Source organism: Rosa chinensis, chromosome 6 (assembly GCF_002994745.2).
Source record: "Rosa chinensis cultivar Old Blush chromosome 6, RchiOBHm-V2, whole genome shotgun sequence".
In the NCBI taxonomy this organism is placed as follows: domain Eukaryota; kingdom Viridiplantae; phylum Streptophyta; class Magnoliopsida; order Rosales; family Rosaceae; genus Rosa; species Rosa chinensis.
The window spans coordinates 22,111,512-22,124,983 of NC_037093.1; the positions used below are offsets into that span (position 1 = coordinate 22,111,512).

At 37.2% G+C, this 13,472-nt stretch overlaps 2 protein-coding genes across 2 annotated transcripts; one reads left to right on the forward strand and one right to left on the reverse strand.

Moving 5' to 3' along the window:
* Positions 1–2,868: 2,868 nt before the first annotated feature.
* LOC112169991 lies at positions 2,869–3,875 on the forward strand. Its single transcript, XM_024307125.2, has 2 exons — positions 2,869–3,066; positions 3,259–3,875. Exons 1-2 carry the CDS (start codon positions 2,993–2,995, stop codon positions 3,482–3,484), a joined length of 300 nt encoding a protein of 99 aa, XP_024162893.1. The 5' UTR covers positions 2,869–2,992; the 3' UTR covers positions 3,485–3,875.
* A 466-nt stretch (positions 3,876–4,341) lies between these two features.
* Positions 4,342–10,714, reverse strand: LOC112169990 (SUMO-activating enzyme subunit 2). Its single transcript, XM_024307123.2, has 11 exons — positions 10,290–10,714; positions 10,063–10,152; positions 9,014–9,097; positions 8,714–8,932; positions 7,818–7,919; positions 6,813–7,271; positions 6,457–6,686; positions 5,839–5,932; positions 5,551–5,733; positions 5,359–5,456; positions 4,342–4,984 (listed from the first exon to the last, which is right to left on the reverse strand). Exons 1-11 carry the CDS (start codon positions 10,320–10,322, stop codon positions 4,654–4,656), a joined length of 1,923 nt encoding a protein of 640 aa, XP_024162891.1. The 5' UTR covers positions 10,323–10,714; the 3' UTR covers positions 4,342–4,653.
* Positions 10,715–13,472: the final 2,758 nt, after the last annotated feature.

Below are 13,472 nucleotides of genomic sequence, written 5' to 3' on the forward strand. Positions count from 1 at the left end.
CGCCACTTTGGGATGCGACGAGAAGGAGGAGAGAGGACCAATTTCCATCAATGACTTAAGTGATTTCCAACCATCATGGAAATAGATATAGGAAATTTCCTCTAATTGATCAATTAGGATCCATCAATTAGTCTATCAAATCATATATCAAATCATATATGGAATATACACGATAAGCACCAATTATTTCATATGATCCACAATTAATTAAAGGAGTAAATTCTTACACTGGCATAGCGGCGGCAACATTCCTTCCCCCTCTGGGCTTCTCTCGAACAGAATGTACCTCCCCACTCCAGAATTTCAATATATTCGTCTCAAACAACTCAACTCCAATGGCCCTCCCTATCTGAGCTATCTCGGTGCCCACGACATCAAGATCCTACAATCCTGTAATGGCTTGCTTCTCTGCAATACTTCTCTTGGTACTTCTCCAATTGGTGTATCAGGTTATAATACCAATGTATATATGTTCTTTAGTCCAACCTTCAGTTGAGTTATACAGGGAACATTTACATGGAAAATATTGTTATAGATTCTATGTAAGCAATCCCACCACCAAGCAGTTCAAGGCCATTACTTTTCCATTCCAATTCCAGTTTGCTGAAAGTAACCACATTTATGGCGCAAACTTGGCTTTTGATCCCTCTCATTCACTCCACTTCAAAGTAGTGTGTGTACTTGGGACATACAATATGGACTCCTATGTCCTTCATGTTTATGATTCCAAAACCAACACCTGGAACCCTCTCCAATACCTTTGATCCTCCCAAAACCACATTTTTTGTGCTCCCGTTTTTTGCAGGCGTGCAATTCACTGGTATAGTGAGGAAGAGACTTCACTCTACTTCAATATGGATGAGGACAGCTTTAACACTGTGTAAATGCCAGACCATGAGGATGATTTTAAGCCAGTCAGATATTTTGGGGAGTCTCGAGGCCATCTGCATGTGATAATGTTAGAAAAGAACGCTGTTCAGTTTGATGTGTTGGAGATGGAGGAAGATTACACCGTGTGGAACGTGAGGTACCATGTGAATCTTGAGTCAATTAGAGCTGCTTTCAGGGATGTGGCAGCTAATATCAACTATAGGTTTCAGGCTTCGGTCTTGAGTTTGGTTCGAGAAGAGAAGGAAGAGGACTCAAAAGTCCTCAACGTCTTCGGTATGGTTGTGGCCTACAACTTCAGTGATGGGACATACAACCTCATTCGGTATCTGGTTCCATGTCAAGAAGTTGCTGCTTATGGCTTGAAGTACACATGGAGAAATGCATTTCCATTCATTGAGACACTCAGTCCCCTCTTAGAAGGCAACTGACTTTTCTATGCAATCTGGGCATTTCTTTATTCAGCTTAAGTTTATGCTTCATTAGTTCACTATCACAAGTTGATAAGTTTCTTAATTTTCTCTGATAATCAGAATTGTTATGAACATCTCAGATATTGTTATATTATGAATGTATTTCTAGCTAGTGTCTTTCCTTAAGTAGGTGCACTGTTTCCAACATTGGTGACATGGTACAGCGAATTTGAAGATAATTTCTGGGCACTTTCTTTTTTGGTCATGTTTACCAATCTGCATATGTAAGAACGAGAACACATTATTACATTTCTGAAATCTGTACTTGTGAAATGAGTCACATTCATGACAAAATGTCATAGATCGACTCTCATGCCTAAAATTAGTGAAGATCTAATGCATCAACCTTTAAATTGATTTTCTGGATCAACTTTCACAATCTCAAAACATTCAATCAGGTTCTGCAGCGAACAAAAGTCATTAATCAACTCACTATTATCCAACTTTCTTTCACAATTTAACAGTTGATTGGCAGATACTTGAGCTGCCTTCATATTTAGCCTAGTGCTAGCATTCAATCAGTTCCCCAAAAACATTGCTAAAAGTCCGTTTATAACTTTAGACCGCTCCTCATCCAGATTTTTGAACCGAGTACCGTCTCAAGTAAGTAACATACCCCTTCAAAACTCATGCATACGCCTATAGCAAGCATTAAAAAGCATAATTTATATTTAGAAATTTCTGCAATATAGAAGCTGGATGCTTTAGTACTAAATAACTAAACTACGGATCTCATCCCCACTTTGACCACAATGCTTTTACTCGTAGACTTTTATTTGTTTGCATTTTAACTTACCACGTGTCCCTTTTTTCTCAGAGTGCAAACTTGTGAAGGTGCATTCCAGAATTTACCCTCAATCACCTTATTCAACTATTGGAGTTCAAGAAACTGTCATAGGTTCTACATACCACTGTGGGTACTAGCACAATTTCTTGCTTACCCCAAATTGATAGCATGAAGATATGTAATGGTCATTCTGATCAATATATTGGATTCTGCCTTGATTAAAAAATTAAAAAATAAAACTTCGCCTTATTTAATTGATCAACAATTTTTCTTCCCTTAAAAGGCGAGAAGACTGATTGGTAATTTAAATAGTAATCTTAAAATTCTTTATCAATAATTATTAGTTACAAGCATGATCATATTACATAAATTTCAATTTCTAGTAAATTTGCCCTCTTCTCCATATATACAAGCATGATTTTCATAGACCAAATGTTTTTTTCCTTCATTTGTCTTCTTGAACAGACAAAATAGGGGTGGTGTCTTAAGATAAGTAAAGAGTAAAAGGGTAAAGATTCCCCAAAAAGAAAAGAAACAAAGGCAATGAACAAGAGAGAATGTAGATAAGGATGTGGTCGAGGTAGGCATCAACATCGTAAACCAAACAAGGTGGGGAGCATTTTTGAGAGGCTCCAAACAGCTCCACTTTTATCGATCGAACCCCTCAAACGCAACCCCAATCCTTACGACGACGTGTGAGCCCTTATCCCCACTCCCAGCTTCCTTTCTCATATATATAAAGCACTTATTGCAACGTCAGTTAAGCTAATTCACCATAATCAAAACACCCTCCTCTAGTTCCCTCTTTCTTCTTCACCCTCATCGAATTTCTCAAACTTCAATCATGGAGATCATGGAAGGAGACAACAACACGAGAACATTCGACATGGGTGCACTTAGGTCAAGTCTTCCCCGGAAGTAAGAACACAAATCTCTTGTTCTTTAGCTTTGTCACTGTTTTCCACCCTCCCATATGTCTCTTATTGTTAATGAAGTTTCATTAATATCCAAAAGTATATGTGTGTGTGTGTGTCTTATTGTTTAAATTTTCATTTCTTCTACCTCGGGCGACTAACAAATGTAATTTATGGTGTGTGTTTTTTTTCTCAGCCAGAGAGGTTTGTCAAGGTACTACTCTGGAAAAGCACGATCATTTACGTGCATGGCCGATGTCCGATGCCTAGAAGATCTCAAGAAACCAGAACGTCCCGATGCGAAAAAGAGGAAGAAACATACTGAGAAGAAGAACTTTGCTGTTCCAGCTCCCTATCCTCCCATTCCATGTCGACGAGTTTCTAGTACCACCCAATTTGCTACACCCTGTGTTGGTGTGTGATAATATGACCACGAAAAATAAAAATGAACAAACAAAAAACATAGAAAGGGCATTCGATTATTATTCAGCGAGCGTTGCTATTACTCCATTTTAGTTTCCTAAACACCACCCGCGTGAGCGTTGGAAAATTATGAAATATTCATTTTGGAGTCCAAGAAGCTGAACAAGGATGCTAGAGTACATAAACCTTCTTTTTTGGCAATATGTTGCTGCTTTTACTCCAAATTATTTGTTTACATAAGTAAATTACTTGTATTAGATTTAATCTTCTTTTCGTTTTCCTTTTGGTTTTTCCCATAAAGAAAAGCACGGTTACGTTGTATCTAGAGCTTTGGTTTGATGTAATCTATGTGATGAAACAAACGACTTACATACATGTCAATCTTTTGAAGTCTGTCTTCTATAATTCAAGAGAGGGGTACAGTACAAATCGAGAATTCGAACCCTCTCTTTACGTTTGCATTAAGATCAGATGTTCTTTATCCTTGTAAAGAACTAAAGATTGACAAGAAGATGAGAGAACATATTTGAAGGCAGAGACATAAATAAAGTTCCACCTCGACACCAGCTTTTAAAACCCTAAATTTGTGCGCAATCCAATGCCTCGACGGAGTTGTGGAGAAAACCGGTGAAGAAAGAGAAGACTGCTAGTCTCTGGCAATATCTTAACTTATATTTGAAAATAAAAAACATTCAACAAAGTGACCAATAAATATTGCAAATTGGAAAGCCTTGTGATCTTCCTGCTCCTGTCTGGTAGCAAAGTAGGAGATGTGACACAACTCTGCAGTTCTGCTCCCAAATTCTGCTGCTTTACACCGCATTATCCAATCAGGATGCAATTAAATAAAGATGTCTACAGCACGAAAGCTATTTCAAAATAGACAGAAAAAGAGTTTGCAATTTAATGGTCATTTGTTCAGTCACTGCTGTCATTTCCGAAGTTTTTAGTTCTCTTCATGTTACACTTCTATTACTCGGCCAACTAAGTTAGGAAGAATACACATTACACTTTCTAACCACCAAAAAGGGAAGAGGGGGAAAGGAATGACCATTTAACTTGTACTGGCTCGACCTAACAAACAGCAAATTATGAGCCCCAAAAGAATCAATGCTTCTCACTAATGGTACAAAATTAGTACTGACCCCTCCACATTTAAATCCAAAAGCTATTGCGACCTTAACTTCTTGTTGGCGGCTGAACCCCAATCATTAAGCATAACAACATCATCATCGTCATCGTCAAGAACTTCAAATTTACCATGACTTTTTGTATCACCGGCAACACTTGACGTATCTGCCTCAGAAACATCGGACAGTTTTCTTTTCTTTCCAGGAGCAGTTTCAATCTCATTATTCTTATCAGTCTCCAGTTCTGAGGCACTTGATGTGCTTCCGACATTAGCATTGGACTTCTTGTCCTCCTTAACCACAGAAGTAGCTTGAGTCCATCCAGATAGAACCATTCCATCAGGTTCCTTCTCCTCATCAAATTCCTCTCTGTGAGAAATCAAATTTGCATCAAATTAGAAATGTATATTCACAATCTTCGAGCAATATGAAATACATCAGGAAATGCTTCATAATCAGCTTGACAGCGAAGTAATTTGGCGGCTGGGGAGGAGTTGAACAGGAGGGGGAAAATTGCAGGATGAAGAGGCATTAATTTCAACTAAAAGAATTCCCAATGGCTTATTAAGATTCAACTTGTACAGCTATAGGGTGAATCACGATGGCGCTTCATATCTTGAAGACATCCATAACCTTGTATAATTTATAGATGTTATGAAGCAACTTTAAATTTTATGTAGCAAGCTGTAAAGCTTGATACTTGATAAAATCAAAAACTAAAAAAATGTAAAAAAACAAAAAACCTGTGTTTGATATTGATATTGCATTTCAGTTCTTGCTGAAGATCCTCAATTGTCAGCATGGTTCCACTAGTAACTGGAGAAGGAAACTCAGATAGCACCTATAATTTCATATACATTATAGAAAATTCTTCAATAAACAACTGATACAAGTGAGCAAATTTTGACAAGTCACATTAAGTAAAAGAATCATACCTTATCAAGATTCGCTGCATAATTTTTTATCATGGCTTCATCCAGGTCATCACCAACTTCATAAAGAAGGGCTGCTCCGTGCATAATGAGTGGAGAGTTCATTCCAAGCTTGTTTTTAACTATCTTTTCAACTATGTCCCGCAATTTTGCACGGTTGGTGTTGATCTCTAATAATAGTGGTGTCTGCTTAAAATCAATTACATTGCATTTAGTGCACATCACAGTCACACTTATATATGAAAGAAAAAGACCACAAAGACAGAATTCAGAAAAAAGCAATTTGCATACCTCCGAACAGACATAGCAGGACTTGTTAGGTTCAAATGGTTCCACTGGCATGAGTAGCATCTTTCTTGTTGGATGTTCCAGACAATAGGTCATCCTACGTGACCGAATCAGGGTAGAACAAACGAGTTGCAGAAAGAGTAAAATTAACAAAATTCATAGCAGAAACTTTGCTGAATTCATGTCAGAAACACACATTCCTCTATACACATAAAATTCAAAAAACACATCTGAAATATTTTTCTCCATTAATCCCAGACAAGAAAACTCTAAATGACTTGAAAGTGGATTCTTCCTATTAGTCCTAGACACATATCAAACAGTGCAACTAAAGCCAATGCCAGCAAGCCAATACCAGATCACATGGCTTTATTCTTCCCGGTCAATATCGAGGTGTTAAAGAGTGTATTTGCAAAAGTGCGAGTGTGTGCAAGGGTGTGCAGATACTACATATCGGCAAAATGAAAAAATCAATATTATAAACCACAAAAAACACGCATTGCTTCAATGTCTTGAGAGAACTACAAAGAGTAAGAATAGCAAGAGAACTCAAGGAACATACTTCTCAGCATTACAAAATACATAATTCAACTAGCAGAGAAGGCGGGCTATTGTACACACCTGTAATTTTTTGCGTCATTTTGCAGCACCTTGACTGTCTCAATGACAATCAACCCAGCAATAATTGCATTTGTTGTTGCAACAGCATGGACAATATTACCAGCAATACCTTTAGCTTCAAATAGACTATGCAATGGGATGCCAAAAGCAGTGGCCCTTATGTTTGCGGCAGCAGTAACAAATTCTACAGCTAGCTGATCATCTTTATCAAAAATCATGTTTCCAATCTCCTGCATATGAAGACCGCAACAACAAAAGCAAAAACAAAGATGAAAATAACACTTCAGTATTCACCTATGGAAAATAAATGATAGAGATATGATGTCTTTGTTTAACTACAGAGAGATCAGACTAACCTTTCCCCTTTTCATGAAAAATAGTTTCAAAGCCTCAAGAAAGACTCTAGAATTTTCCATAAGGCTCCATACATCTTGTGGATTCTTCAGTCCTAGAGATACCATGGCAGATACTAAAGATGGATCATTGGTTGCACCATTTTTTTCCACATTTCCATTCTGTTGACTGACATCATTAGGCATGGCATCCCTACTATATATGGGCTTTGGTCTATTACGGTTCTTCCATGTCTCCTCATTAGACAAAGCTACCTCAATGTTATAACCAAATACATGATCATATATTCTTCTTCCATACTGCTCAATGTCTTCATCTTTACTATGCTCAAAAACATCTTCTGCCTGTTCTGATGAGCTAGCACCATCACTGGAACGCACATTCAAATCATTGGCCTGACTCTTGTCCCCAAACAACTTTGCAAAGAGCAGTTCCTTTGCCCATACAATGCAGTGAACAAACTGCAAATTCAAATATTAGAATCAAAGCCTAGTCCCATGGGGTAGGGTTATCTTGAAATAATGGATCTCATGGCAAACAACCATCCCTCCCAAATCATTTATGTTCCATTGCATAAGCCATATAACTTAATTTTCTGAGGTAAAACAGGCAACATTTTTTTTTTTTTTTTGGGGGAGGGGGTGGAAACATCATTAAAAAGGTCTTAGCATTTACCAATTACATACTAATTGAAGTGTGGGGGAAACAGTAATCCAAAACCTTTGTGTATGCTGGGTACTAAAACCAGCTTAAATAATATGAAGGACATGATTATTTCGGTTTCTTGGGGACCATTCCCCATAGAATTTTTGTCTCCATATACTTGAATATCTTTCATAGAGTTGGAATTGGAAGTTGTAGTTCAGAGGACGTACACAAACTCTCTATTAAGCAAAATTTTGATTTATAATACAATCCATGCCAATAGAAGCTCATAGACAAGCAAGAAAAAGAACAGGAGCAAAATTAGAAACTTAGCATCAAGAAAAAAGACCACGTGTCAATACCTTTGATGGAGTGCTTGTTATGGTGCAGACAGGGTACGTTTTGGGAGCAGGTTTAGGCTGGCATTCATAGCACTCAGTTATTCCCTTCACATGCACAGTCACCTGCTTCCAGAGTCAAAAAATAAGTTAGAAGGGAAGGAATATATCATGGTGCCCCATAAAAATGGCAGCACCCTTTTACAAAACAAATGCAAGGGCAATAGAGCAATTAAAGTTGTCGAACTTCAGATACACTGGTCAAACAGAATGAGTTATTCCCACATCTGACCCTCACAAAATAACAATAACAATCATTAATAGCTTCATCTAGCACACTTAAAAAAAAAACACTTGAAAGTATTTAGCATTGTGCGGCAATTACATCACTGATCATTGAAGTACTGACATAACTAATGTAAACAATGGGGGATAAAAAATAAAAATAAAATAGAACATGTGGTTCATCTCGTATGGCTGGAGCAAGGGCAAAGACGAAGATGATGACCGAGTGAGGGTTAATGTGAATCTATTATGGAATGAACTATCATTACAGACATATCATATAGAATGTTATAGGACCCGTTCATTAGAGACAATACAATTGTGATACTTAGCTCATGTATTTATCCAATGAAACATATGAATACTAAATTTAGATAGAGAACTAGTTCACTGCATGAACTCAGATGAAAAGAGGCCGTTATGAAATTCATTCTGCAACTGCAAAGAATCCTCCAGAACAAGACTCCACATACCAACAACACATGAAGCAAAGAAATTTTAAAACTTTTTTTGAAAAACAAGCAGACAAACAACATACACACATTATGGATCAACCAGTAACAACTAATTTCAATGAGAAAAAAAAAAAAAAAAAAAAAAAGCCGTTTCATGCAGAAAAAAACTCTATAAGTCACCTGTCCAAGAAACCCAGTAGTCCCACTTTCGATTAAAGGAACATCAGCTGCCAAGCATAGGCGATTCACATGTCGCCTGGCATCCAAGTTGTCAAGTCCATTCAAAACAACATTAAACTGTTTAAAGAAATCCACGTTGAAGTCAGGGTCCTTAACATTTGCATGGTATGGAGTAATGCTTATGTGAGGCCTAAATTTTAAGACAGCATCCCGAGCAACCTGTTGAAAATATTCACAGAAATATTAATACAGAGACAGATTCATATAAATAGAAACAAACAATATCACAGGTATACTTACTTTGGCCTTGGATTGCCCAACATGCGATTGTCGAAAGAGGAATTGCCTGTTGAGGTTACTGACTTCTATAGTGTCCATGTCAATCTACAATTTAACATAAACAACTAAATAAATGAATAACTACCAAAAGCAACAATCCAGCTAACTCTAGCCAAAACACACAATTTAGAAAAGTAATGTGGACTATTTCAATTCGAAGGCCATTGAATAGAAAAATTAACAGAGAATTCAATGTAGTAACCATAGTAAAAATCAAACCCATAAATCCAAATTCCAACATACTATCTTATAAAATTTTGGCCTACAGTTCATGTTTTTCTAAATTGGAAATACCACTCAGTATTGTTAAAATATTCTACTTTATTTTAACACTGACAAAATGTTAACAGACCCAGCACAGAAAATAGAATGCAAAGACAAATTGAGAGCAATGAAACTAGAAATGCAAGAAACACTGAAACAATAAATACTTTTGCCAACTGGGTTGGAGCAGTCTGAGGAAGCAGCCTGACAAATACTCTCCAATTTCACGCATAACTATTGTATGACTGTAACAGTAGCTCAGAGTCTTCATTCTTTACATTTTACTGAAAGTAGCTAAATCCTAAGACCCCTAGGCTTATATCCGATAAGATCCCCAACTGTGGTTCCAGAAAATCTTCCTACGGTTTTTATCAAATCCTTTTCGATTATCCCAATCCTAGATACTCTTAATAATGTCCTGACTTCTTATATTATGCCAGCCGGCATCAACTACAACGACGATGATTCAGAAACGAAATCAACAATCAAACGGTATCAATTCGTTAACTTTTCACTCAATTGACACTACACAGGATCACATACACAGAGAGGCCATTTGTATAAAAGCAAACAGTTGCAGGACTTATAATTCGCTACCATGAGATTCATAACCACCAAAACCAACACAAGCTTCACTCAGCAAACATATGAAATGAGAATAGAGCATGAAACCCTAGAAACCAAAAAGCCCTCGAAACATGAAACCCTATCAAAATTCAAAAATGGGAAAGAGAGAGGGAACACACAATATGAATGTCCTGGAAGCCAGAGAGAGCGAGAGTCTTGAGGAGCTCGCAGCCGATACCTCCTGCGCCAACCATGAGAACTTTGGCGCCCTACAAAAACCCCCAAAAAAAAAAAATTCAAAAACATATACAAAACCCCACTCGAATTCGAGCTTGAATTCGAAAAGGGAGGGAGGGGGTTAGGGTTTTGTGAGAAACTGGGGTTGTGGGTAGTTCAAAGATAGTACCTTTATAGCAGGGGAGTGTTTCTGGGTAGCCATGGGAGTCGGAGAAGGGAGGAGAGAGACTAGAGAGAAGAGTCAATTGAAGTGAATAGCAGCAGCAATTCGTCAAATACCATAAAGCCGGAGAGAGAGAGAGAGAGAGAGAGGTGGTTGAGATGGGGGATGTGGGGAATCGAACTGGGTACGTGGGGGGAATCTGGAATGGTGGGTGAGGTCCAAGTGGGTTTCTTCCAGGAAGGAGAGGGGGCGCCAAAAACAGCAAAAAGGTGAAAACTTGTTCACACCCACTTGCTCTCTGTTTCTCTCTCTTCTGCAAAAATGGAAGAGGAGGAGGAGGAGGAGGAGGGAGGGGTAATATAAGGGGAGGTGGGTCTGAGAGATGGAGGTAGTGGTGGTTTGTTTGGGGTTGAGGGGGTTTTGACTCTTTTTGCCAACTTGCTCACTTGCTGTGCCCGGTTATAAAACTGTGGGTGCTTTGTATTTGGTCCTGCCAAAGAATTTTATTAATATCACATGCATTTTGATTCATCTACATGTAAAAAGTAGACATTTCAAAATTTACCCCCTCTGTATCTCATTCACTAGCTTTACATTTGTTACACGTTCACTAACCTCTCAAACACAATAGGGGATGTAAATAGGCCTAGTGCGGTCACGGCCGGGTTACGGGCGGACTTAATGGGTTGGCGGTCTTCACGGGCTCAACCCGTTATCTTAATTATAACGGGTTGAGCCCGATGGGTTCTCGGGTTACCCGTTGGAACCCGTTAAGACCGCTAAGGTTTTTTTTTTTTTTTAATTTTAAAATTCTTTTCTAATAAATTACCCACTAAAACCCGCTAATACCTATTAACAATAAATTGGTCATTGAAACCAGTTAAGATCCGCTAACATAAAAATGAATTTATTATTATTTTTTTTGCATTTTTTTAAACTCTTTTTCAAACCCATTATCTATTAAAACCCTTCTAAATATACATATATATATATATATATGTTTTTATTTTTTATTTTTTAAAACCCTCTTCCAACCCATTACCCATTAAAACTCTTTTTCATTGTTGATTTTCATTAAATCGAACTATCAAAAGTTAATACATATTGGGCTCAGAATTCTAAAAAAAAAAAAAAAAAAACTTTTTTCTCCTCTTCTAACCTGGCTCGATGGGTTCCGTCGGGCAGCTTGTTTCCGCCCGTTAACTAACGGGTTGTTAACGGGTTGGCAGCCCATTAACACGTTAAGTTATCAGGCGGAAATAAATAGGTTTTTAGCAGGCAGTTAACAGGTCATGGGCTGAATTGTCAGGCCTAGATGTAAATCGACTAGAGATCATTCGAATTCAACACATGTTGGGCTCGTTTTTAGCCAGTTCAGTTCGTGTTTATGAATAAACAATTCAAATTTAAGCTCAGTAGGAAAATCGAGCTGAACTTAAAATTTAATATATTCGACTCATAAAGCAGCAGCTCGTATATCTTTAAGAATGCATTTAACTAAGTTCGTGCCAACCGGGAGACATGGAGTAGCCTAGTGTAGGCTCATGCACCCACTCAAATAATATACAGGCTCTTTTATAGGTAAAAGCTTTGGTTTATTAAAAAGGTTTTGACCCCACAAGGAGTAGTAATTTGAGGTTGTTATACATATTTTGGAAGAAGAAAAAATTATAGTTTCTCATGAAGATTATTGTTCATTAGCTATTATGGTCTAAATTCACCCCCACAAAAAGTAAATTTTTAGGTCCGCATTGGTGTTCTGAAGCCGAAAATAGTTTAGTACACTTCAAATATTAAATATTCAACTAAATAAAATATATTTTTCTTTTAAAGTACTGTCAAATATGTCTGCATCATCAGATCTACTTCTTCATTATCTGTCTCCAAATCCAGCTATCTCCTCCAAGTTCTTGCCATTATCATTATGTGACCAAAATTCTCGCCGAAATCTCAGTATATTGATTTGTCGGTAACTGATGGCAATAGTTCGGTTTCGGTTTCAAATTTTAGAAAACCAACAAAAATTTGTCAGAAACCAGTTGATGAAATTTTAGGTTGGTTTTCTACCAAATTCACTAGGTATGTATTATTAACTACTAGTCTTTTACCCATGCATTTACATGGACTCACAAAGGCACGTAAACAAAAACACTATTTTTTTAGCATGATCTTTAATATCTTTTTATCCTCGATCAACCTATTTTCCTCCTTCTTTTATATGAAAAAGACTATATTAGACGTGGAAACCTCTTGAGCACCCAGAGTTTACAACATCAAATAAAATGGCTCTTGAAGTCTCATTAAGGATGGAGTTGGTCCAAACACGACCATTTCCAAACTTATGATCCAAACTTGCTAAGGCATCTGCAGTGCAGCTTGCCTCCCTATAAATATGATTAAAGGAGATTGAATCTAACAAACTTCCTAGTTGTTGGATGTCCCGGACAATGTTGGGAATTTTTTGAGGTGGGGATGTTCTTCCTTTGACACAAAAAATAGTGAGTTTAGAGTCACCTTTCACTTGTAATTTTTGAAAACCTCTTTGGTAAGCACTAGACAAGCTATTTCGAGTTACTCCTAATCCTTTAGCAGCTGCAATCAAGTTGCTCCTATTTTCCTCCCTTAAAAACAGCATAGGTGGTTAATTATGGATTATCATTTTATCCACTTACTTTTAGACGTGGGAATTCGGAATGAATGCAGTTATATATCTTATACTTCTCCCCAGTAGCGGATCTAGGAATGGAAACTTGTGTGGGCTAGAACTTCTTAACCAAAAAAAAACAAAAAAAAACAATATATATATATATATATATATATTGTGGAGCATCTTGACGGTACAAGAAAATTTTATTAATTGAAAAAAAATAAATACACATACACCTAAACAGGGAGGATGCAGTGAGCCTTACCCTCAAATTCATACATATGTAGTACTAAAGAACCAAAAAGTACAATAAAATAAAAGTGCAATGCAATACAACAAAAGAAAGTAGGAAGTTTCATGTTTTAGAACCATTATCCGTTTGGAAAGCCAAAATTTTCTTCTTGGCTGGCATAAAATTTTGATCACTAGTATGGTCTTCCTTCCACTGTTAATTGCATTTGTAGTGTTCTATCAAACCATAGCACAACCAAATGCCAAACAAAAGTATATTTGGATCAATTGGACCCATTTCTTCTCAATCC

Bases quoted from the DNA above. Each gene is read 5' to 3' on its own strand.
- LOC112169991 (XM_024307125.2), top strand. From the start codon at position 2,993: ATGGAGATCATGGAAGGAGACAACAACACGAGAACATTCGACATGGGT. The intron at 3,067-3,258 runs GTAAGAACACAA...TTTTTTTCTCAG, and splicing joins AGGTCAAGTCTTCCCCGGAA to CCAGAGAGGTTTGTCAAGGT.
- LOC112169990 (XM_024307123.2), bottom strand. From the start codon at position 10,322: ATGGCTACCCAGAAACACTCCCCTGCTATAAAG. The intron at 5,933-6,456 runs GTGTGTACAATA...TCGGTCACGTAG, and splicing joins AATGACGCAAAAAATTACAG to GATGACCTATTGTCTGGAAC. The intron at 5,734-5,838 runs GTATGCAAATTG...GATTTTAAGCAG, and splicing joins CCTGCTATGTCTGTTCGGAG to ACACCACTATTATTAGAGAT.